The following is a 24,822-nucleotide window of genomic DNA, read 5'->3' as shown; positions in this document are numbered from 1 at the left end:
ACAGTTGAAATTTTCCTAGACAGCAAGAGAGATCAACTGCTGTGTTTCATGCTGCAATGAAAGAAAACAACTATTGAAGTAAAACTCGGTTGGCTGACATTCTAGTTTCAGAATTGAATTTACTTGTTCGAGCAGTGTTCATACTTTATCAAAAATTTTTCATACATTTTCGAGAAGTGTTCATGCTTTTTTCAGAATTGTACAATTGTACATACTTCTGGCTCAAAAAGTATCAATAGTACTTCTTCGAGTACCGTAGTGTTAATACTTATTGGAGAAGTGTTTATCCGAGTATGAGAAGCTTTCATCCTAGTTGTGTTCATCCATGTTCGAAGGCCTTCGAGTTTTAGAGCCATATTCCACGAGCCTCATCATTCGGCTGTAGAGCCATAAGAAATATTTGCGAGGCAGTCTCTGCCTTCTACGAAAAAGTGTCAACAAGTGTTCGCAATGAAAACAATTGCTTGGGTATACCGCACTGAAAGTCTTACGCGTTGTAACACATTAGTAAGACCTAACAGTCATAGACTATCCGCAGCCTTCGCAGCAGCGTATCCTTTGTTGTGCCAGTGTCACATCCTCTGTTCGCTCCACATCCTCTGGCTGAGCAGCTCTGCCACATCAGCACTCCAAAGACTGTTTTCTCTCTCTCTTCTCGGCCACATGAACGCTTTCATCAATAATATCAGTTTTGATCCTGACGAATGGTGATTAGATAGCCGGAAACAAATACTAATAACCGTCATGCTTACGCCTTTTATTGACCAAATTCATACGTTTCGTCGTTTCGATAAGTTTCAAGCTCGAATTCATGTACCTCAGTCATAATGTTGGTCACAATAAATTTTTTGTCGCGTACTATCTTACAAATCTATGCGACCATTCTACTTTATTACATTTGCTCACTTCGTATCAAAAATTGAACGTCAAGTCGTCTTACTGTCTGGCTCAAAGGATCAGTTTGGATGCGTAATTATGTCGCAGCTGCTTTAATTCGTTATATGAATTTAGTCTTCCAATTAACTCTTGTACTGTTGATATTTTTATTGGTATGAGAACCTCGGGCAAGAATTATTATTATTTGCATGCGACTTGAATCTTTACTTGGAAAGGTTTATTTTTATTGTAAATTTTGTAGTATAATTTACTAGCAGTCTGCTAGCAAGCAGATTGTGGTTTGTTGACAATTTAGTGAAGGAAAATTCTACATTTTACTCTTTGGGAAAGATATCTGATGATTATTGAGCTCTGCTGTGCCAATACTCAGCTTAAAATTGCAGTCGTGTTTGTCTATCTATAGATGTAGAATACTATTTTTGTACAAAATATTTCCAAATCTGTTTAAATTCAATGATATTATTTGATTGCAGGAACTTGGTGAGCGCGAGTCAGGATGGCAAGTTGATCGTGTGGGACAGCTACACCACCAACAAAGTTCATGCCATCCCGTTACGCTCGAGTTGGGTTATGACTTGTGCCTATGCTCCTTCAGGCAGCTTCGTGGCTTGTGGTGGACTCGACAACATCTGCTCCATATACAGGTGCGCTATTGGGGGTCTAGCATCTGTTCCTGCTACTAGTTGGGCTAATGGGAACCCAGCATCTGTTCCTGATACTGGTTGGGCTAGTGGGAACCCATCATCTGTTCCTTCTGGTTGGGCTAGTGGAAACCCAGCATCTGTTCCTGATACTGGCTGGGCTAGTGGAAACCCAGCATCTGTTCCTGATACTGGTTGGGCTAGTGGAAATCCAGCATCTTTATGTCCCTGGTACAGGTGGGGCAAGTGGGATCCTAGTATCTCTTCCTGGTACTGGATGGGCTAGTGGGACACTAGCAAATATCCGATCCTTGGGCAGGTTGGGAAAGTGGGATCCTAGCTTCTGTTCTTGGTGTAGGTTAGGCTTGTGGTATCCTAGTACGGGTTAGGCTAGTGGGATTCTAGCATGTTTCAAGTGATGACACACACACATAATGGGCGAGTGGAATCCTAGCATCTGTCTGCTCCTAGTGCAGGTTAGGCTGGCTATTGGGATCCTAGAATCTCAGCTTTTTGAATTCGGCCAGAATACTAAATGCTCGCTGCTTTCGTGGCAACTTTAAAGTCAGCGACTTTGATTCATCTATTTCCTTCGCTTATGTTATTAGGAATACATAGTTACTTGCAGGATTGATTCACCGACGCAACGGAAACAAAGAACGTCAGATTTCTTCGGTGTTGATGCCATCATAAATGTTTGTATATAAGTTCTGGACCATACAATTTCATTTGAGGTCAAAATAATTGATTAATGTAACTAAAATTAAACAATTGATTAATGATATTGGTGATATACTCAAATCTTCAAAATATCATGATCGTACTTTGTTCTCAATCTGTTAGTAGTATATTTTCTATTAATTTAAGTCATTTGCAAATACCTAGGTATTGAACAGTTGGATTTTCTCTCAAATAATGTTTACTTATTTTTAATGGTTGCGAAAGATCTCCTTGTCGTGCATATATGCCATGCTTTCAGGTCCTCATTGATTGCTTCTTTTGCAGCCTGAAGACCAAAGAAGGAAATGTCAAAGTAAGCCGTGAGCTGCCGGGACACACAGGCTACCTCAGCTGCTGTCGTTTCTTAGATGATAGTCAGATAGTGACCAGCTCGGGAGACATGACTTGGTGAGTCAAGCTCTACTGAATTCTGTTCATCTTTAGTCACTGTGGATAACTTGGCCGTATTTATTTTACCCATTCAAACAATCATAATGTGACCTCATCAACCTAATTAGATTGATAAGCATCTTAGTCGCTACGATATTTTTAATAAATGAGATGGATATATGTACCCTAATGAGTGGCTAAACTTACTTGTAGCGTCCACACTTCCTCTTCTAGTCTAACCAGGGAATACTGTAAGGTTGGAGCACATTTTATTACAATTTTACTCCATGTAAAGGTATTGTAACTTCTTGGATGGATTGCAGTGCGCTCTGGGACATCGAGACCGGGCAGCAGTGCACGCAGTTCACAGGCCACACCGGGGACGTGATGTCTCTGTCGCTGTCGTCCACACTGCGCACGTTTGTGTCGGGCGCATGTGACGCCTCAGCCAAACTCTGGGACATAAGAGACGGCGTCTGCAGGCAGACCTTTCCGGGCCACGAGTCAGACATCAACGCCGTCACCGTCAGTGCCTTCTTATATTTCTCCTGCATCCTCTTCGTTTTATGAAGAGTATCCTTTTAGTTTTTACGTTTTAGTTTTATCCTTTTCGTTTCCTCCAGCGCTATCTTCACCTTCTTCAATGCTCATTTTACCTCCTGTGCTCTCCATTTATTCTCCAGTAGCCACGTTCAAATGTGGTTTCAAAATGCCATTTCTAGACTTTGTTGTGTATAGTTGTATTTGAATTTTCAGTTGATTTAAAAAATTGAAAGTACATTCATGAAAGTACATTCTGAAGAAGTGGAATCATTCCATGGGTTGTATATATAGGGTTATTAGTATATAACTGTTAGGTAAACTCTGGTACCTTACACCTGGCCTCTGCTACAGTTCTTCCCGAACGGAAATGCGTTCGCCACGGGCTCAGATGACGCGACTTGTCGCTTGTTCGACATCCGTGCGGATCAGGAGCTAGCAATGTACTCGCACGACAACATCATCTGCGGCATCACCTCAGTCGCCTTCAGTAAGAGCGGTCGTCTGCTTCTTGCGGGCTATGATGACTTCAACTGCAACGTCTGGGACTCGATGAGGACTGAGAGAGCTGGTCAGTTCTCGCCGAATATATATACTTCTTTTTATCTAACGAGTTGGTGAATGTTCTGTGCTAGTTAAGTTCATAGGAATAATATTTTTATATAAAGAAAAATTACAAAAAGGACATTTTTGTTAATGATTTGGACAGTTCGAATATATACCCTGGCCATAATAAGATTGATTAGAGTCGGCAGAGTTTGGGTAGTTCATTTTTTCGATCCGATCTCTAATTTTTTCCCAGACCTCGGTATCAGTTGCCTTATTAAGTGCAATATGGCTGCGTATCACTCATGCATTACTTATAACTTGTAAGCAATGAAAATATTGGTTGCAAATGTTAATTCTCTCGTTAATTAATTAATTGAAATAGTTGTCGTCCGTATAGATTATTACAAATATCTGTTCTAATTGTTCTATTATTATATTCTAAAGTTTAATTCTCGCATCAGGGTAACACTTCAGCACAAACCTAATTTTGTTTGAACCTCCTTGTCAGTACGTATAAAGTTTGGTCTGTATATTTGAATGAAATAACAACGCCATCTATGTAAGCAGTGATTACAATATATCAATTTTATTAAAACGGATAGAATTTCTGAAATGATCTGATAACACAGGAGTGCTGGCTGGCCACGACAACCGAGTCAGCTGCTTGGGAGTGACCGAAGACGGCATGGCTGTAGCCACGGGATCATGGGACAGCTTCCTCAAGATCTGGAATTAAGTGGACCTTCATTTTCCTTCTTCAAGACCTTAAATTGATTGATGTCCTTGCCGACTTCCATCTAGTTTGAGGACATGCTCGGTTGCTCTCATAGAGAATGAATAAAATATTTGGCGATATATGCAAAAAAAAACTGTAAATATCGTGGTAGGTTTCTTCTTTACATTGGAATCAAGAAAATGAACGAAAGAAGAGCTTGTTTAAAATTCAAGATCCGTTGCTGTGAATTTTTTTATGAACAAAGTTATTCCTGAAGAACACATATTTGCTACTGAAAATGTCGATTGTTAAGACGCTCTTGGTTCAGTTTTACGTCATCATCGAAGACCTGGCGCGCTGATAGTTAGGAGAGGATAAGCGATTGAAGCGTGGCTTGTGTGACTCAGTAGCCCATGCGTGGCTGAGATGCTCGTGCAATAGTTCCCGCTGCTAACATGGGGCTGCGGGCAACACTCGTGGAATAGATGAGGCATCATTCCTTCTAGCCATTTCTCTTCCTCTCGCCGCACAGCCGCGCCTTGCACGCCTTCATGGTTTATCTGTATAAAATCCTGTAAATGTTTTTTCTTATTTTCGTACTGATATGAGGAGCTCTTTTCCTATTTTTGTTACATTCCTGTTTTTCTTGAGCTTAGTTTGGCCACGAGTCGATCTAAAAATAACGCTTGCAGTACTCGCGCTCAACTGCTATAGCTCTTCTTTTTTGAAATTCGGTCTCGTGTTCTATTTTATTTCTTTGGCTATGCACAAACTTGATCTGCTCATTTATGTATGATTTATTTATGCAGCACAATCTTTATTTTATCTTCTCGGCTCAAATTTTGCTACTTAATGATCAACGAGTGGACTAGGACGCGAGAGCTCATGGCGCACTGTAGAGGAGGCCCTGGAATTGACTTGCATATTACCGGTTAATTTGATATGGAAGATAGCCGTCTTAGAAGCTCTATTCGGTACAAGTAACGCAGGATTTGAATAGGAGGAAGTATAAAATTGCCGGTGTCTAGTCAGAAATGGCAAGTTGATCGTCAAAACACTGCCTGGATGTGACGGGAATGCTTCAGTAATGTGTTCATATCGCCTTACGTGGCTAATTTGTGACTCCGCGTCTAGTGTTTGGGCATACACTGCGAGATAACTTAGCCTCACCTGAAGCACGTCTAAGCATTTCATTGCGTCACCACACTAGCTTTTTTCATCATTGTTTACATAAAGGACAAGGTGGCACAACGGAGCATCTAAATTTGAATCTAACGTTCTGGTGATTGTGTGCACCCGCTCGTCTTATGAAATCTTTTTTTTGCTACCACATTCTATTCAATAGAAAATTATGACGGTGTTCTGTGTCCGTTAGTTGCAGTGGACTGAAAGAATTGAGGTAGCGCGATACTAATGTCGGACGGCTGACTTAAGCATACTTGGTTAGTTTATTGGGACCACGTGCTCATTATCTGGCTTGAAACGACAGCTGTTTTCAGTTATCAAGATTGCGTGGCGGAGGATCTTTGATACAAATCCCTTTCCTGCATAGGACTAGTGTGCCCTCAGAGTTTCTCTTCGAATGCCGTTTTGAAGGACACCTCAACTGCCAATGTAGATTTAATTTGGACTACTCTTAGTTAGGTAATGAATTCAGTGTGGTCAACTTGCTTTGTCTCGGACTTTTCATCAAAGTGGCGCGCCCACGCTGGTTCTTACGTGGAGAGTCGAAGTGTCACATGACGAATCATAACCTTCGTAAAGCTTCAATCCTAAACTTATAATCCCTTTTGGAGAATTGATATACCCTCCTATTTGCCTCGCGATCATGGCAAATCATAGCTCATATTCTACGCCTACATAGCTTCAGCATCGCGCTCGGCGCTGATGCGCATCAAACCTGTGGTATCTTCCTGCGTTCTTTCTGTTACATCAGAGAGACTTGCGCCTTTCTTCGGCGGCTTCACTATCGAAGTTTCATTCGTAAGGTCCACAACGCGATCGATGAAAATCACTGGTCAACGAAGGGCTTTGCTGTTTTATCGGGGAAACGAGTTGATACTCTGTGTGTGTTCAGTGACTTTACTGGGATGTATCTTATTTTTATTCTTAGTCATGCAAGTATTCGAGGTTGATGAATTAAAAGTGTTGGTACCATGACGTATAGTTTTCTATATTCTTGCCTTCCTTAATTTGATGATACTTCTGCTAAGCTTCCAAAACTTCTAGGCAATTGAGATTTCACAATGGGAATGTAACCTTAAAAGACTTTCTAAGAGCATTATTATCTCTTGTGTCAACGATGTTTTTTTTAGCATTCAATCAATTGACGCAGTATGAGCATTAAGTGAGGTATAGTAGTTCAAGTCCCAAATTGGGGCGGGAAAACTATTCGCTTGATATTCCATTTGGAATCATCATGTCTCCGCTCAGCAGATCGGTTGCTCATTGGCGCTCTTCTTTCATTATCTCCTGTAACCTGACGCATCTACGAATGCGTCGCCCTTTATATTCTACAATTGTATGGGTCCTGCACATTGGGACTGCCTGTCTTCTCTGCTGAACCAAAAACTCTCGTCTTGAGAGTTGACTACAGCATCTTCACAGGTTATCTTTAAGAAATTTGCAAATATTCTAATTATTATTTATCCCTTTTTATGTTGATTATATGTGTATGTATTATTTTGTAATTATTTTGTATGTAGACATGCGAGTGGTCCACCCGTGCCTCGATGATCCAACTATGGCTCCTCATTCCTGCCTGACGCTCACACACTGCATTGCTGTCCCTGCTTCAATATGCAAGCTCCTCTCGTCTTACAACAATCCTCAATACTTTATGCTTATTGTCATGCATTGATGTAGGAATCACGCAATTACGAGAGTTGCCATTGTTATGGTTATGTGAACTCGTAAGGAGCAGTAGATGGAATGTTGGAGACACGCAATGCAGGCAGTGAGAGCTTGAGCAGACCTCGCTTGTTTTAAACCGATCGAGTGCTCCTCTCGCCCTGATTCGAACTCGGAATCTCATAGAACAGCCATCTACCTCTCCGCCTGCCATCTTAGGAGAGGTGTTAGGGCTCAGGGCTGTTCTATGTGGATCTGGTATCTTCTATGATGGGCATCTTGGGGGGAGCGGGAGTGGGAGCTTCAAGCGCTACTTAGCAATTCTTTCGCTATTTCAATGCTAACTTGTTCTCGAGGTGGCACAATAAAAATTATGTTTTCACTAAACACCTACGTCTCGGTCGACGTGCTTCAAAACATGCCATTCTCTTCTGCCGCGATCATATCATGATGCTGAGCGCTGTGCAACGGTGTTAACGATGTAGCGTTTCGGTTCTGTCGCCTTGAGAGCAGGATAGCATGCGCTCGGGTCATCGTCACACGGCTATCATGTCAAATGGACTTCTCTCATGTCTTCATGTCCAAACTTTCTGCAAACAATAATGGTAGTATGGTTTCTCAGCCAGAAAGCTGGAAAGAGAAATGGTATAAATAGTAGTCATTTCGGACCCATATGCGGGAGTGTCAAGTGTCGATGGTAGCATTATTATACCTTTAAATAAATAATTCCTGTATTTGTATAAAGCAAACATAAGAGCCAAATGGAAGCACTCCTCTGTTCATTGTAAAGCAAGAAGAGGCGACGTTAACGTTGGCTACTGCTGGCGAGCAACCCGCGCCAGGCTGATGGAGAGCTGCTGGTAGCGTCTCTTGGAGACCTTCAGTGGTAGCCGTTTTCCATCAGAACGGCTCAAGTTGTTCTAGAGCAGCCATACACCTTTGTACACCCTACCCCAATCTTTTAACATAACTATTTAGTAATGAAGTAAACTTTTAAAAAACAGACAAACCCAAATTGTTACTTTACATGCAAGTGAACAACATGCTGTAACTGTTTTGAAGCAGTACGACTTTCATTATTTAAGAATGATCTTTCTATTGCCTGATCATAGACTGATCAGAGTATGAAGATGTTGCGTGTGGTGCAGTTCGGTGGGTGGGGCGTTCGTGTGATTGCTTGATCATTGATGAAGCGTTCGGGCAGGCTGACGACACCTATACGGCGTCATCAGTCGTCTCTGTTCGCATCGATCGCTCTTTCATCCACCCTTTTTCAATTGATTCCAACTCCGGTTGTAGCTTCTACCAAGTCTTGTTTGTGAAATTGTCATGTAAGTAATTATCTGACTTGTCCAATAAAGCTATTTGTCTTTACACAGTGCCTTTGTTTTCTTTCCTTCACCTTATTCTAAGCTTCAGCTATACATATAAGTTGTCCAAGATGTTGATGAACCCATGACATTGATGGGAAGATTGATTTCAAAAAAGGAAAGAAACCCAAAACTGCTGTGCATAAATCTTTATAGAGCACAATTTACTTTGGTAAGCACGAAAATTGACCCGACTTTACGTAATTAACTAGTAACAATACAAATAATCTTACAATATAAGGTGCACGTCGAACAAATTCGGCTATTGAATGTCTTACAGAGTAGTTTATTTTTTCATGGACACTATTAACAAATCGGATGATATTACAGCCTGCTGAAACTAATTGTTCAACACAATTTTTACACGTCTAAAACCTTGCGGTGCTCACTGAAACAATTCGCAACAATTTTATCGGAATGAGCAGGCACCACGAGGCGATTTATTTTCCAGAAAAAAAAATAGACGGGGAAACTTTTTTCCCCGTAATAAAGGTATGAACCAAAACGATTCGCGTTTCCGGGACTTGCGTAACGGTTATTAATAAATGATACTACTTATTAAACGAGACGTGACGTATCGTGACGAGGTAAGTCTTGAATATTCAAGGCAAAACAAGATATTTCGTTACGACATTTCGAAGGCGAGGATTAAGGAGAACCTAGTTCAGCCCTTGATTATTCATGGGCAGTTGCAAGTTAAGGCTGATTTGGCTGCTAAACCCAATGTGGTAATTCAATTAGTGGACAGACTTGGTAATTTATGACTGAATATTGAGTAAATATTTTTGCTGTCAAGACTACAAGCGACTGACAGGACCGAACGAGTTCAGGCGGGTAATGGCGAATAGGTGACGCACTGTCTATTGGTCAGCCGCTTAGTAGAGTGAAATATTCCCTCTGCACCTTTGGTTCCCGGTAAAATGCCAGGAATCAATTGCGGTATCTATGAATTTTTGAGGAGTAAATAACAGAATAGCATTGACATATATAAGCCAGACCAATAGTCGGTGCGAACTTGGTGGAAACTATTTCAGGGTCATCAGGCATACGCAGACAACTACTTTGTGCCCACACTATTGAGTTCAAAGGCTGGAGAGACATAAAGCCGGTCAGAACAAAAACTCGGATCCACCATTAGATGAACGTGAGAACACTTACAATGAAAATTGCATCATAATGGCTAAGCTCCCATTAGAATAGGAAGTGGATACGTCTTAAATTATTATGTGGATAAAGCAAAACCAACGTTACGTTGTTCAACATCTACCAGTTGAACACTCGAGCAGATAATCGAAGGATGTCTTTAGCACCAACACCAGCTGTAGCTCTGAAGCTGTTTGTTTGACCGCTTGGTCATTCAATTACAGACCAAAGATGATTTAACCTGCGATTCAAATCAAGGTTTGACCCGTCGGGCGGCTTCAAATAAGCTGCAACGTGAGGTTGTTATCAGAGACATACTTGCGACATTCGGCAAATTCATCTTCATCAATTTGCCAGGACTGGATGGCAAGATGCTGCAACTCAGGCAAACTCGACAATATCAAGTAGAAGCTCGGTAGCGTCAGGTTTATCTAGAATAGAAGAGAAAACAAGGATATTAGTGACCAAACGTAACATTGCACTCGCTGCAGCGTTAAATCTTATTGAATTTGTAACTCTCTAAACAAGTCCTGTGCGTTTAGACAGCCTTAACAATATCTAAGTATGAACATCTTCTTAATTATAATTTTTCGAATAAATTTCAAGATCAGAAGTATCCCGCATTACAACCTAAAGGACCATCGTTGGAAGCCCAGGACTGAAATAAGGTAGCAGATAAAAGTCAAATTGTCAATTGATGACTTTGAATGCAGGAGTTGAGGTTTATGTGCCCTTGCATCAGATCTCACTCTTAACGATCTTATAATTTCTTACGCGCAAATTCTATGAATAAAAGTTATCGTCGTTCACCAATACTACTGTCTATGTCATTAACATTGCCAAATCGCTTATGTCGTCGGCTTTCCTAAAAAATTATCTATTTTGTAAACAAAACTGAGCCACGACTTTTTAGCATAATTGAAAACCCTTCTAGGTTATTACGTGGCAATCAAACAATAATTCTGACAGTATTATACTGTCTTTTGTTGCCATAAGCGGAAAGTCAAGTGCAGTAGCTGCTGAGTGGCAACGGTTGGTCGTTAAGATTATGTTATGTTTCATTGACGGTTGGTCGTTAAGAACAACGCGTATTTATACAAGTCCACGGACTCACGGGCACGTCTGAAGTGAGGTTTAGTCTGCGTACGGAACTCAAGGCGCCGCTGTTGAGTAACTTGGGCAGGTACGAGTCCGTAAGAAACGTCATTTCTGAGTTGATCCAAACAACTTCCAATTGACGGCAGTGAAGCAGGAAAGCTTCAAAACATTTCACTGAAATAGAAAAAATTATTACGTTTTTATATAGCTTTTAAGAATGTAAACTTGGCATAAATTCGAAGCGTCGTAGATTCAAGCAGCTAGCATTATCGTGCTTGAAGCATCCACAGTGGAGCAGCGACACTGAGTAGTAAATGAAAAAGCGTAAATTTTCACAATAGAATAATTATTATAGATAATTTGTGTCACAAAGACACCAGAGTGATTGAAGAGCAAGTTCGCATAAATATAACTTACGTAAATATAATTAGATGCATGACAAAATAAAAGAGACTATAAGGCTCAATTGGATGTCCCTACAACACACCAAATTATGAGACGCAGTGAAGCAGAAGATGTTTGCATCGAAAGAAAATGGAGGAAAATGTCCATGCTTATTAGAGTCTAATAGATATTTGAAAGAAGAAATGAGGCGTAATATCAACTTAATCGGCAAAATTCATCAATTAATAATAAGCAAGCTGGCTGAATTTTTAATCGTAATTAACCAAGCGAAGATATAAGTCATAGATCAACATTGCAGGATACGGCAAGCATTATTTCACTATTGCAGTAATCGTTGATACTCTACCAGCTCTTCACAGTACAAAGACGAAGACTTTCGAGTACAAACAAAAAATAGTTGCCACGATTTTAAAAAATGTTAGAAAATTTATGATGGGTACAGTTAAATTTTACTCTTACGTAAAATTTTTTCTAAAATTTTTTGTAAATTTACAAAATGTAAAATTGCAACAACAATGCCAACATATGATTTTGAAGCAATAATTGTATAATATGTACAGCAGTTCACCATTGATTTCTTCATCATAGACTTGCAAGAACAAGTTGCGTAGTTCCCTGAAGAGCTTCCCTGACGCGTTGCTGACGACGTGACCATCAGTGATGGCCTGAGTCGTGACCTGCAGCTGCTGTAAGGCGCGGCATCCTCAAAGAATGACAGAAAGCAAATTGCCAATTAGCTAAGGGTGAAATTTGAAATATATTCGACCAAACTTTCCATAAATTTAAATATTCCATTCCAATTTCAAATGGGAGTTGAATAAACACCAAAACGGGTAATTTTTCAATTTCAAATAATTAAGTTTGAAAAGTATTTGGATGGCATGGAAACGCCATTCTCAAAGCACACAGATTGTCAATCATACTAGTGAATGGTAATGTCGGGATGTGCTGATGCTTATTCTTCGTACGATGGCGTATGATGATAATAACAAAATCTGTGCTTTATTCACTTGCTGAGGTATGGATGCATGCGCTCTCAACTCTCACACTTGATGTGAAGCGACGTGAGCTGAGGTCCGATGTCAGCCCATGGCGGCTCGAGAAAGTCTTCCGTGACCTCAAGATCCAGCGAGCTGCGCAGCAGGTACAAATATAGATAAGAACTGTGGTAACAAATCAACTAGGGCGGTGCCATTAAAACTAGCTCAAGTACACATTGCAGCCCAAGTACACTTGCAGCCTAAGTACACGTAGCGGCACATGTCTCGTCTTTGGCAGGTCCAGCTTGAAAAGCGGTCAGCGATTAGCTGCGAAGTTATAAAACTATACCTATTTATGCTTGAACCGTTCCAGGAATTCAACGAAAACATGAAATCAAATTTTAATTCAACGACTTTTTAAGGTTATAAATACTGCTTTTATGTATGGAACGGACTACCTATTCATTATATAACATGTAGAGAACGGGATGTATATATACGCTACTATTCTCTGACCTTTTCGGGCTAGGCAAAAATGAATCAGCGATAAAATGTGGACAGAAAAATCTATTACTTTTGATACACAACGAAAACAATCAGAGCAAAATTTTTAGAGAAAAAAAAAAATAAAAAAAAAACGACTCGGGTAACCAGGAACAAAAATTGGAAGTACGAATACAGCAAGGGTTAATAACTTAATAGTAACTTCTGCAAAGATAATCATTTATAAATCTATAGGAACTCACTGCAGAGTTTTGGGCAGGTATCGCAGAGCGTCGAGGTCGGAGTTACGGAGACAGATCTGCAGGCTCTCGAGCTGCGGCATCGCACCAAACAGCCACTGAAGGGAGCGCATCGGGACGCTGTCGCTGCTCTAACAAACGTTGTAAATTATCACGGTGATTCTGGTGCATTTCACTGACATAACGAATTATTTTCAAGCTCAAACACTATTTAAAGTAAGAGTTAAGACCATATCCAGCTTCGTCTTAAGTAAGTATTAAAACGAAGCTGGCTCCTATTTCTAGCTGAAACACATCACAACTTATTCCAGCGATGATGGCTCAGCTCAGTTCAAGGATATAAAGAATCAAGTTTGAAGCATGTGAAAGCGTTTCAAGCGTTTACGAAAGCGTAATGCCGTATCGTGGATAGTCTGAGAGGTAATTGTTGCTGACTCCAAACACTCGAAATACTCTATACAGCAAGTATCTAAGAAAAGAATGTTCAGCACGATTCATCAGCTTGTGAAATGCCTGCAGAACACACCAAATATATACCTATACTTTATCCAGAGTTTATACTACAACGGTGAACTGAACATCCTTTTTCTGCACTAAGAACTGTTAAATTACATTTCAAACAATCATATTCCTGGCATATTTGGGAGCAATCAAAATAAAGAGAAAATCCAGCCCTTTCAGTGGAACCGTTTCAGAGGCTCTGCCCATTGTTAGGGTTGTACAGTCAACACGCGGCTCGACAGCTTTTCACGAAGCAAGGCAAGTACCTAATAGACAAATTATGGTATTGCCCAAGATGTATACTATTGTCTCGGCGGCCTAGATTTGTCTAGAGAAATTTTTCAACCAGTTTTGAAACTGTCTAACGACGTCGACGAAGAATATTGCTACTGTAATATAAGTAATATAAAAAAGTTTTTTTTCCTGTCTACCGCTGAGTTGTCGTATTAGCCTGCACGTGCAATACAACTAATAGTAATACATACAAAATATAAGAACGCAATAGCCTAGCAATACAAGATCAAAACGAGTCGAAAGTGGACGTTTTGAGATGTTCTGACACGTTTTAGCTTTCACTTGTCATAATAACCTCGTTTGATGTGGGTGCTTAAAAAAATGACATTACTTTGAGGCGTGGCCACTTAAATAATTTTCAATGTTAAACAATAAATTAGCGCAGCTCAACAAAGTATGCATGCGCATTGAGCAACGAACAGACTCGGGTGTGCGTTTATATGCACGTTCAGCTTTAGTATATGATTGCAGAATTTATTCATTTAGACAAGTTTGATTGAAGGCCAGAGAGTGAGTCTTCCTTATAATTTTCTCGCTTTTTTTTTCAATAAGTCGAAGTACATTTTCGAGGCCGCAAGCAAATTGAAAATCATGTTTCCGAATATAATTTTTCATATTTAAACGTTTATAAGTTATTACATTCATTATCAAATTACAAGAAACATTGAGTAATGAGATTAGGATCGATATAAGTTCAACAATCATTTGGATACTACTCACAAATTAGATGTGCATAAAAAAATACATTATATAAATAGGATAATGCTCGAAAATTGGAGAACCAAAATTATTCCGAAAACAGCCTCAAAGTTATAAAAAATCCATCAGTTTAAAGAATAATAGCTTGAGTCTTAAAAAGGACCTCAACTATCGCGCGTAGATTGGCAGCGGAGCATCGCATGACGATGCTTGTGAAGTCGTTCAGCACCGTGCTCGTGATGGTCTCGTGTGGGCCTCCATCAGCGGTCTAAGTACACGTGGCGGCCTAAGTACACGTAGCGGCCGAAGTACACGTAGCGGCCGAAATACACGTAGCGGCCGAAATACACGTGACGGCCTAAGTACACGTGGCGGCCTAAGTACACGTGGCGGCCTAAGTACACGTGGCGGCCTAAGTACTTCAGGGTCAGTCACTTTGTTCCCACCGTCCCATGGATGTTCCTATGGACATGGCCACCGTGCCACGTACCCAACGGGCAACGGCCAATACCAACACATCACCACTCTACCAAGCCCTTTAGTTTGCAACTTTGCATCAGTTTCTGAATTTGAACTAAAATATTATTGAACAGTGGAGCCACCAGAGTAGGAAATAAGCTGCATATAGGAGTTTAGTCAATAGAGGGATTCGGTGTCACCGTCACGGCGACCGGCGTCACGGGTGACGGTTGTAGACTTGTAGTCATGTAGTGACGGCTTGACCCTGACGTGCTGCATAACTTCTCGGCTCACGAATGGGCGAGCGTCTGCTACTGGCTACTGGCCTACTGCTAATTGCAGTTGCAGCTGCCAGCCTGCCGCCGCATTTACGGCCGGACTCGTGGCCGGTCTCACGACCAATCTCCAAATTCAATTTTCAAGTAATATCTCCCAAACTAATGAACGCAGATGATCAGATCTATGAAACTTGGAACATGTATTCATCAGAACCTAACGGTGATGTTTAGCTCGTATTTTTTCTAATTTCACCTTCATTCGTGAGTTACGCGTATATTGCGAAACAGGCCGAAATTTGCAGTGATCAAAGAAATTCTTCCAAACTCTTAGAAAAGAATAGAAGTCTCGGCGTTGAAGAAATAGGCCCATGGCCTGTTGCCGATTCTTGAACTTTTCGTGACTTGATTCACAAGGGATCGATCTCATAATGTCCTAAAAAATTGAGAAAACCAACAAGAAAATTATAAATTAATGTGACCCTCTGGTCTTCAATGAAACTTGTCTCAACAGTAAGCTTTGCACATCGTATGAACAAAATTCGACAAAGCATTAAGAGTCAACACATACGATTATTTTTGTACGGCACTGAATTCAATATAATACATCCCAAGCGCCTTTCTTCATATAATGGATAGGTAATCGCTACGATTCTATACATTTTATTGACTCCTGCCAAAATTTATCTCGTTTTTGATGGTGTAGGTAATATAAATATATTGGCCTAATTTCGCTGTAAAATTCGTTGTATTCATGTTCGTTTTAACGAGTGCACTATGAAGGTCTCCTAAATAATTATTTTAAAATATGTTTTCTTCTTTTGACACATTTTTTGCCATTCTCCACTTGACTCAAGGGTGACGCACGCATGAGATCTTAACACTCCGCTTCATAGTCCATGCGCCTCCCACGTCCATCCACTCCGCTACTATACTTCATAGTCATTCTTTCTCATTTGATGTTTATTATTGTAAACCAACTTACTAATAACTAAGTAAACTGTATAATAAAATAACTGAATTAGATAAGTAATGAAATAAGCTTTGAAAGGGACGAGTGAAGGACAGGTCATGACTCACGGAGTACTGACTGAGGTGCCTACGTATTGTCCTAAACTTATTGAAAAAAAATCAATAAAATTATAAATTGAACTCACTCTCTGGTCTTCAATCAAACTAGTCTCAATACTTAGCTTTGCACATTGAATGAACAAAATTCGACAAAAGCATTAAGTGGCAACATAAGCGATTATTTTTGTGTGGCAATAAATTCAACATAATACATCCCAAGCGTATTTCTTCTTATAATTGCCAATCCCAACGATTCTATGCATTTTATTGGCTCTTGCCAAAATTTATCTCACTCCACTTCATAGTTCATGCGACCATCCACTCCGCATTCCTCATAGTCATTCCTTCTCAGAGAATGTTTATTATTGTAAACCAATTAAGTTAAATAAACTTACTAATAACTAACTAAACTTTAAAAAAATTGAATCAGATTAAGTAATTAAATAAGCTTTGAAAGGGACGAGTGAAGGACAGGTCATGACTCACGGAGTACTGACTGAGGTGCCTGAAGGGGAAGGTGCGGTCGCTGCCGTGGAAGTTTGTGATGAGGATGACAAGAAGGTTATTAGCGTGGAGCTGCTCTAGGCACTTGCAGCGCTCCAGCACCCTCAGCACACCAGCGCTTGTAACCTGCATGGACGCAAACATCAACAAAAGGGACACTACTACTACTACTATAAAAAGCTAAGTACATGTAGCTTCATAAGTACCTGCCTAATTGTTGTTGGGCAGCTATGAATAAATTTAGCCATCCTATACTAATTGCAGCAGCATATGAACACATAGCGGTTTTAGTACATGTATCGGCCTAACAATGGTTATGCTGCTATGAATAAACAGTAGTTTAAACAAATTTTGCCAACCTACACTAATAGTAGCGGCGGCCACAGTACCTATCAGCATGTTTACCGTGCAAATATTTATTCAGGAACCGTTAATTTTGTGCCATTCGAGCGCACACTCTTCGAGTAGAAATGTTTGTGATCGCAAATTTCCCGCAGATGATAATTGCAAATATCATATCATAGTGATGTAAGCACTTAAGAATAGTTCTGTTGTGGCCTGTCGCCGATTCTAGTTCTTGCTTTGACTTGTCAACAGAAAATTTAGAATTTTGTCCTTTGACCGGATCTTTTCGAACTTGACGATAGTTTGAAATAGCTGCTAGACTTCTACTAGGTTCGGTATGGTGCTAGGCATTTCAAGTCTGAACATATATTTTCCATAGGTTTATCTAGTCTGTTCTTGAAGGCGTTCATACTCGGAGCGCCAACGATGTAATCAGGGAGGCGGTTCCACATGTCATTGACTCGAGGCGAGAAGAAATGTTGTCGCGTGGATGAGTTGCAGCGCAGTCTTTTAGTTTTTAGCCGTGGCCCCTGGTGTTGGTTCTCGTTTAAATTCTGGTAATCCTTCTGTTACCTTTTATAAACCATGAGTATACCTGTATATATCTATGAGGTCACCAACGCAAACGTCGATAACAGAGGCTTAGAAGCTTTATAATCTTTCTTCATGAGATTTGCCCTTTAAGCCTGGAATTTTTCTTCTTGCACGTCTTCGAACACACTCTACTAAAATTTTGTCCTTTTCAAGTTTCGGTGTCCACACGGTGTTTCCAAACTCTAGGTTCAGGCGCACGAAAGCGATAAACAGCAGCTTCGTTGCGTCGGCAACTAGGTACTCGTAAGAGCATTTGATCAGACCAAGATGCTCATTGGATTTATTAGCTTGCGCTTCACGATTCCTAGAAAATTCCATNCTGACCTGCGTGCAGTCCTCCTACTGACCTGCGTGCAGTCCTCCTACTGACCTGCGTGCAGTCCTCCTACTGACCTGCGTGCAGTCCTCCTACTGACCTGCGTGCAGTCCTCCTACTGACCTGCGTGCAGTCCTGCAGCTCCAGCACTGTCAGGTGTGGGCAGCCTTTGACGAGGGCCTCCACACCCACGTCGGTCACCTGACGGCAGGCACGAGATTAATGTAGGTGATGACACACAACAATGTCAGTGATGACAAACAACAATGAAGGCGCTGACACTCAACAATAAATGTGCCAATGCTTTTGAGAAGTAGCAGCCGCAAAGCTCTGGGTCATTGACGAAACTATGACTTGTGTGCAATTGTATACCAACACTTGCAAAAAATTATAAACGCGATTGCAATCGCATTATTTACAACCAACATCAACACCACCGCAATTCAGTCAATCACAAAACACGAGAAAAAGCAATGCTTGCATCGATAACAACGCCAATAACATCACACAAGTAATGAGGACTATGCAACTATTGCTGTTTGAGGGTACGGTCACTAACAACGGCAGCAGCCAATGATCTCAAGACGGATAATTCCAAGACTAAAATCCAAGAAAAGTGACTGTTTTTTCCTATAAAAAAATATCTCGATAGGCAAAATGAATATGAAAAAAAGTTTTTATATTTTTGTACTGGTACTACTGGTAAGATGTATGAAAATCACCCACCTGGGACAGCCCAAACTTTGCCACTCTGAGCCTTGGACACGAGGCGGCGACCACATCCAAGATTGCGTCAGTGCATTTGCCGGGAAGATGGAACTCTGTGAGGTGATGCATCTGTGACACCTGCAACATTATTAACAGAGTAAGGCCATGCAGTTGATGGTTATGATGCAGTTGATGGTTATGATGCATTTGATTAAGCAATCTGCAAAATTCCAACATTAGGTCTGAGTGAAGCAAATACACGCATCAGATGTAAATTTACATAACGGGAAACTTGATGAATATCTCCTTAACTCTAAAGAGGTTCTAAGGTTAGCACTGCTTGATACTCAGTATTTACTTTTTCAAATTATACAAGTTCCAACTCTCTCAGCCTAATACGAGGTAGGTACCATCAGCTTGAGCATTGCTTTAAACACTTCATTGGCTTAACAGAGCTTCTTTTAACGGCTATTTGATATATTCCCAATACAATCTAGAATGCAATTATGATGATCCCTATGATGAACATCAATCACTTGCCCCGTTTCATTCTAAAGTTCATGTATAAATTAAGCCAGAATATGCATACCGGTATGATATTCTCAAGTAAATGGTCATGCATCTTGGGCCCAAAATTGATAAATTAGTAGTATAAACATGCTCACCCTGGTGACAAGAAGCTGCCGTATCTGCGTATTGGCCATTGATGACATCCTGTGCATCGAAAAGAGGTTCTCCAAGTGCAACTGTAATACAGGCAATAGTTGATACATAGTTTGTAAGCTCTAATTAGGTTCAGATGCTTAATGAGTAATATGGTGAAGTTTAACTTATATTAGTGAGGAAGTTTCCAATTTGCACCAAACTTAAGAGCAATTACAATAAAAATTGAATGCAATTAATCAGAGAAGATTACTGGATATATAGGTATCATAAGGAAACAAAAATAAGGAAATTGGAGAATTAACACTGAAAATGAATAAAAAGTTAAGCAAACCCAATATAGGTACATATTCCACTGATATACATCAGTTCAATGTATTATATTCACTGATACTGTATTTACCATATCCGTGCATTGCTTACCTCACAAAACTTATGGATGCCCTAAGTTTACATAATAGCATTTGTGAAAGATGGACATTGATTCTCTGAGCAGTGATATACTAGTAGGTACCGCCATACCAGTATATATCAGTGCACTGATATATATATCACTGCTCAAAGAATCAGCTTCTATCTTTCACAAATGCTATTATGTAAAGTTTGGGCATCCAAAAAATTTTGATATGTTAGCAATGATTATAATTCAGGGAGATACCATATATGATTCAAGTACACTTTGCATGTGTACCAGTTCTCATCAACTATCCGTAATTGAAATTAAATATCAAGGCAAGTGCACACATGTCAGATTATTCAGATAATGCATGTAATAAACCTTGGAAAGCTTAGGCTGTAGAAGCAGCTGCAGTATACTTATCAGCCCCTTCATACGGTCTCTCCTGGCAACCTTGGAGGCGATGTGGTTTAGCATCTGCAGGATCAGTAAAATTAGTTCTGTTTCTGTTAGTGTTGGTTTCTTGCACATATGAAAGATAATTGAGGAATTTGTTTTCAAGTTAGTCACAAAAAGCAATGGGAATTTAGAAATCCATAAGAATTCAATCCTATATGCTTAGTATGCATCATGGCACTTAAGTAAGGAGCATTGAACCAGAGTTCCCAACAATGGAAACAAATGCTTTTTTACCTTAAACAAGCAATAATTCCTTATAATAGAAAATAATCTGTAAATTGACAATAAAATCTGGCACAATAAAAATTAGATTGTGAAACTGCAATGCAGGAAAATGGGGAAGTATTATTAATGGTCTTTTACCATAATGTCAAGCATATTTGTAGCATGAATTAAGCTAATTTTCTTATAAAATTGTACAAAAAGTCTCAATATTTTTACACAAACTAGACATTTCTAGTTAAAGTACAAAAATATCAGTTAAATTCTAAGCCCTTCACCTTTGGTATTATCCTGTCAAGTATTGTGATGGGCATGCATTTGACCCAAGCATCAACTGTCTGGAAGAGCTCTGCATCTTGGTAGCCACGGGTAGGCTGGTCATGGTTCCGCTGCACCAAGAACAATTACTAGCTTAGATATACACAGTTCAGTAGCAGTGATCAGCTATAAATAATGCGGCAAAATAAATTACGTAAAATGTTCTGTAAACAAAATATTGCAGAAAATAAGTATAATCAATAATCAATTACAGTATATTGTCTATAAATATATATAATATAATCACTGAAAATTAAATTGTAAGTAATGGCAAATTAAATCAATAGGCTAGTTTGTTTGGTAATAAATTGAATCAAGAATATGATTGGATTTGGAGAATTAGAAATTTCACTCCTTATCATTCCAGACAAAACATTAATATAAGAAGCTTTTATTTTAATTAAAGAGACAGCCAAAAAAACTATCTTTTAATAAAAGGCAGTAAAATCCTTTCATTCTAAAATACTGTTAATGGTAAGACAATAATTTAGTAGCAATAGTGCTCTTTCTCCACAAGTCTGAGTATTTCTACTCCAGTTACGCTCTGAGGTGATGTTGAAATGCTGATAAGTTCAATTAAGTTGTTGCTAACAACTTAACAAGCCATTGAACTTGAAGTCATTTCAATTTAATTAGCAAATAACGCTGGTCCTGTGGTCCAACTTAATTGGAACATCAATTTGCTTCAAATTAATATTTACATCAAGTATATAATGAACCACTTAGCCTATGGTATTGGTAAATATTCATCAGAAAATACTTACCCCAAAACTAAGTATCACATCAAAAATAAGTTCAAAGGAAAGATTTTCTAGAGTCTCAACAGGATTGCGCTTAGGCATAATTCAATCAGTGCTGAGCTTCCAATTCTGAGCAAAACTCCTCTGATTGGTGTATACTCACTATACTGTACCTATAATACTATAGACCTAGCAAGCAAGCAGTTCAGGATGAATGATTAATCATGTTCTCTGTGTTTCACATATGGAATATAATGGAAAAAGTCAAATAGNAAATACGGTCAGTGTAGCTGTCAGCTCACCTTCTTCAGAAGTGTGAAAGCTTTTGCCGGTGAAGGTTGTGTTTTACGATCGGTCCATAAAGAAGTGTTGATCGGTTCAAAATGACATAAGAACAGGTTCTTTTGAATAACCTATGGATTGGCACCATGATCATTGGTGTATAAATAACTCACTATACTGTACTTATAGGCTATAGGCCTAGCAAGCAAGCAGTTCAGGATGAATGATTAATCATGTTCTCTGTGTTTCACATATGGAATATAATGGAAAAAGTCAAATAGAAACAGGTCTAGACCGTCTAGTATACCTGAATAAGCCTGAATTAAGCACTTACTCCAGCATCGCCAAGTCACAGTACACTCTAGTGAACTAGATAGCAATCCTAAAGTCGCTCCTAAATTGAAGTTCTGCCTGAAAATTCCTCTTCCTGAAGACTGTACTTCCCCTGGCCCTGACCACAAGAGAGCCCACTGCTGACTGCCGACTGGGACTGCCCAGTGCCCACATCGCCCAGTATTCCAAGACATTAACAAACGTCAAACAGAGCCACTCCTAAAGCACTAACTTGATCTTGCAGAACGATTTTTAGTGTAATAGATTGGCCATTCTTGACAAGATTCTGACTCAGGGTCAGTCACTTTGTTCCCACCGTCCCATGGATGTTCCTATAATCCTATGCACATGGCCACGTTCCCAATGGCCCAACGGGCAACGGCCAACACCACCCAAGCCCTTAAAGCCTTAAGTTTGCAACTTTGCATCAGTTTCCGAGTTTGAACCAAAATATTATTGAACAGTGGAGCCACCAGAGTAGGAAAGAAGCTGCATATAGGATTTTAGTCATTAGAGGGATTCGGTGTCAGTGTCACCGTCACCGGCGTGACGTCACGGCGTCACCCGCGTCACTGGTGACTGTAGTGACCTGTCTCTTATACACATCTAGATGTGTATAAGAGACAGATGCCTAGTTTCTGGTCAGAATCGGCAAGGAGGCCGGGCGGTTAATCAAAGCAAAATTGAAGCAGTGAGTTGCGCGTTCGAGACCGCAACAAGCTGTGAATGTTCTGCGATGTTAAGAATCGGCGAGAGGCCTACGGCCTAATAAATGCTGAAACCGCTATATATAGATATAGGCGGAACGACCGGCTTTTCTACCGGTCGGTTTAACCAAGAGCCGTATACCGTTATACGTATAGCCGTATAACTCGCACACGAAGGCAAAACGAAAAAATCGTAACGAGCTAAACAGCACCGTTGCTGAGTTTAGGTATTTAAATACTAAATTTCGTTCAAATTTGTTCAGAAGTTATGAAAAAATTCTTGGTTACTGCGAATTTAAACACGTATTGCTGTTTAAATCACGAATGAAGTTGAAATGAAAAAAAAAAGAAAACTCTCGAATAGGGCACAATCGAAAAAATTTTCACGTGCTAAACATTACCGTTCGGTAGTTAGGATTGCAAATTCAAAATTTCGTTCGAATCTGTTCAGTAGTTTGGAAGAAATTACTTGATCACTGCGAATTCCGGCCCGTATTGCCATATAATTATAACAAAAAACAAACGATGGCAAAATTCAAACAATTTTCAAGAGCCTAACATTATCGTTAGATCTAATGAATACGTGTACTAAGTTTCATCGAGTTAAGTTCATTAGTTTGAGAGATATTCCTTGATCGTTGAATTTGTAAATTGGCCGCGAGACCGGCCGCGAGTCCGGCCGTTGATTTGACCGAGACGTAGACCCAGGAGAGGTTAAAAAAATATAACTCAGTACTCACTGCAGTGAGTGACAGAGAGAGCATTTTCTCGACGACGAAAACATGAAGTCACGGACGGACAGACAGACAGACGGACGGACAGACGGATATGGCGAGCACAATAGTGCATTTTTTCATAAATGAGAAAATGCGCTAAAAACAGATCTAGGTGACAAAACCATCGCTGGGAGTCATGAGCTGCACGTGTTGTGTACAAATCATCAAACAAACAAACGTTAAAACTTCTGACATCGACTTCGGACTACCGCCCTCTTAATAATAATAATAGCGGTTTCAGCGTTATTAGGCCGTAGGCCTGTCGCCGATTCTTAACATCGCAGAACATTCACAGCATTTTGCGGTCTCGAACTCGCAACTCACTGCTACAATTCTGCTATGCTTAACCGCCCGGCCTTCTTGCCGAATCTGACCAGAAACTGACGCACAGAGCTGGGGTCGAACCCGTGCCTCTCTGCGCCAATCTTGGTACTCTGAACTTTAACCACTGGGCCAAAAAGCTTTCTGTCTTCTTCCTTACCGCCCCCCAAAATCTTTCCATCGCCCCTAGGGAGGCGATATCGCCCGCTTTGGGAACCACTGCTCTAGTTGTAAAAGGTTATCCCATTATCCAATTTTACAAACCTCACTCGACGGCTTCTAACGACAAACGTACTGGCTCTGGCGGGCGCGAACGAGAAGATATCGGCACCTTATACGTTAAACTGTCCTCGTTTACTTTCAATATAGTTCGATTAAAAAAATATTAATAATTTGCTTCATATTTAGTCAAGCTAAATCCCCTTATTCTATTTCACATCTACGATTTTCAATCCCCGCCAAAAATAAATATAAATGAAAATAACACAAGGTTTAGTACGACGGGACATACATTTATAAACAGTGACACGATGACAGGTTCATAAGTGCAGGCGTAGCTAGCAGCTCTTTACGGCGGTACAACAAAGTGTCGCCTACTGAAATGCAGCATTAATTAAAGATACTCGATCGCGACGTCAGCTCGGAAAGTATAGTGAGTCTGGATTTCACTGCGCGCTATGAGGCATGACATTTATTAATTAATTCTCATTTCACTCACAATTAATTGACATCTTACTAATTGAGAGAGTTTCCTGTGAAATATTGTTAATGGTTTAATAAAAATTATACGTGATTAA

The 24,822-nt window shown here is 40.0% G+C and overlaps 2 protein-coding genes across 4 annotated transcripts in view; one reads left to right on the top strand and one right to left on the bottom strand.

Annotated features, from left to right (window-relative positions):
* Positions 1–8,681, top strand: part of LOC108667654 (guanine nucleotide-binding protein G(I)/G(S)/G(T) subunit beta-1) — a 42,711-nt gene extending 34,030 nt beyond the window's left edge. For both annotated transcript variants that reach the window (XM_018154697.2, XM_018154698.2), the window contains exons 4-8: positions 1,371–1,541; positions 2,544–2,666; positions 2,972–3,173; positions 3,543–3,759; positions 4,367–8,681. In XM_018154697.2, the coding sequence (XP_018010186.1) occupies positions 1,371–1,541; positions 2,544–2,666; positions 2,972–3,173; positions 3,543–3,759; positions 4,367–4,473 (820 nt within the window). In that variant the 3' untranslated portion in view covers positions 4,474–8,681. The remainder of the gene's footprint in view (positions 1–1,370; positions 1,542–2,543; positions 2,667–2,971; positions 3,174–3,542; positions 3,760–4,366) is intronic.
* A 3,456-nt stretch (positions 8,682–12,137) lies between these two features.
* On the bottom strand, positions 12,138–21,860 carry LOC108667653. Of its 2 annotated transcripts, none has more exons than XM_018154695.2 (9): positions 21,631–21,860; positions 20,827–20,937; positions 20,249–20,344; positions 19,473–19,553; positions 18,826–18,945; positions 18,223–18,300; positions 16,827–16,970; positions 13,045–13,172; positions 12,138–12,451 (listed from the first exon to the last, which is right to left on the bottom strand). In XM_018154695.2, the coding sequence occupies exons 1-9, from the start codon at positions 21,706–21,708 to the stop codon at positions 12,355–12,357; spliced, it is 933 nt and encodes a 310-aa protein (XP_018010184.1). In that variant the 5' UTR covers positions 21,709–21,860; the 3' UTR covers positions 12,138–12,354. The 2 variants fall into 2 exon arrangements, with proteins under 2 accessions (XP_018010184.1, XP_018010185.1); XM_018154696.2 differs by having other exon boundaries at positions 12,389–12,451; positions 13,045–13,167.
* Positions 21,861–24,822: the final 2,962 nt, after the last annotated feature.

The sequence above is a fragment of the Hyalella azteca genome, unplaced genomic scaffold, assembly GCF_000764305.2.
Source record: "Hyalella azteca isolate HAZT.00-mixed unplaced genomic scaffold, Hazt_2.0.2 contig10601, whole genome shotgun sequence".
Classification (NCBI taxonomy): Eukaryota; Metazoa; Arthropoda; class Malacostraca; order Amphipoda; family Hyalellidae; genus Hyalella; species Hyalella azteca.
The sequence above is the reverse complement of the archived record's forward strand: the minus strand, read 5'-3'. Positions and strand labels throughout refer to the sequence as shown.

Coding starts and splice junctions, on each gene's coding strand:
- LOC108667653 (XM_018154695.2), bottom strand. CDS start 21,708: ATGCCTAAGCGCAATCCTGTTGAGACTCTAGAAAATCTTTCCTTTGAA. Junction 20,345..20,826: donor TTGACAGGATAATACCAAAG/GTGAAGGGCTTA, acceptor CTGATCCTGCAG/ATGCTAAACCACATCGCCTC. Junction 18,946..19,472: donor GGCAGCTTCTTGTCACCAGG/GTGAGCATGTTT, acceptor ATAATGTTGCAG/GTGTCACAGATGCATCACCT.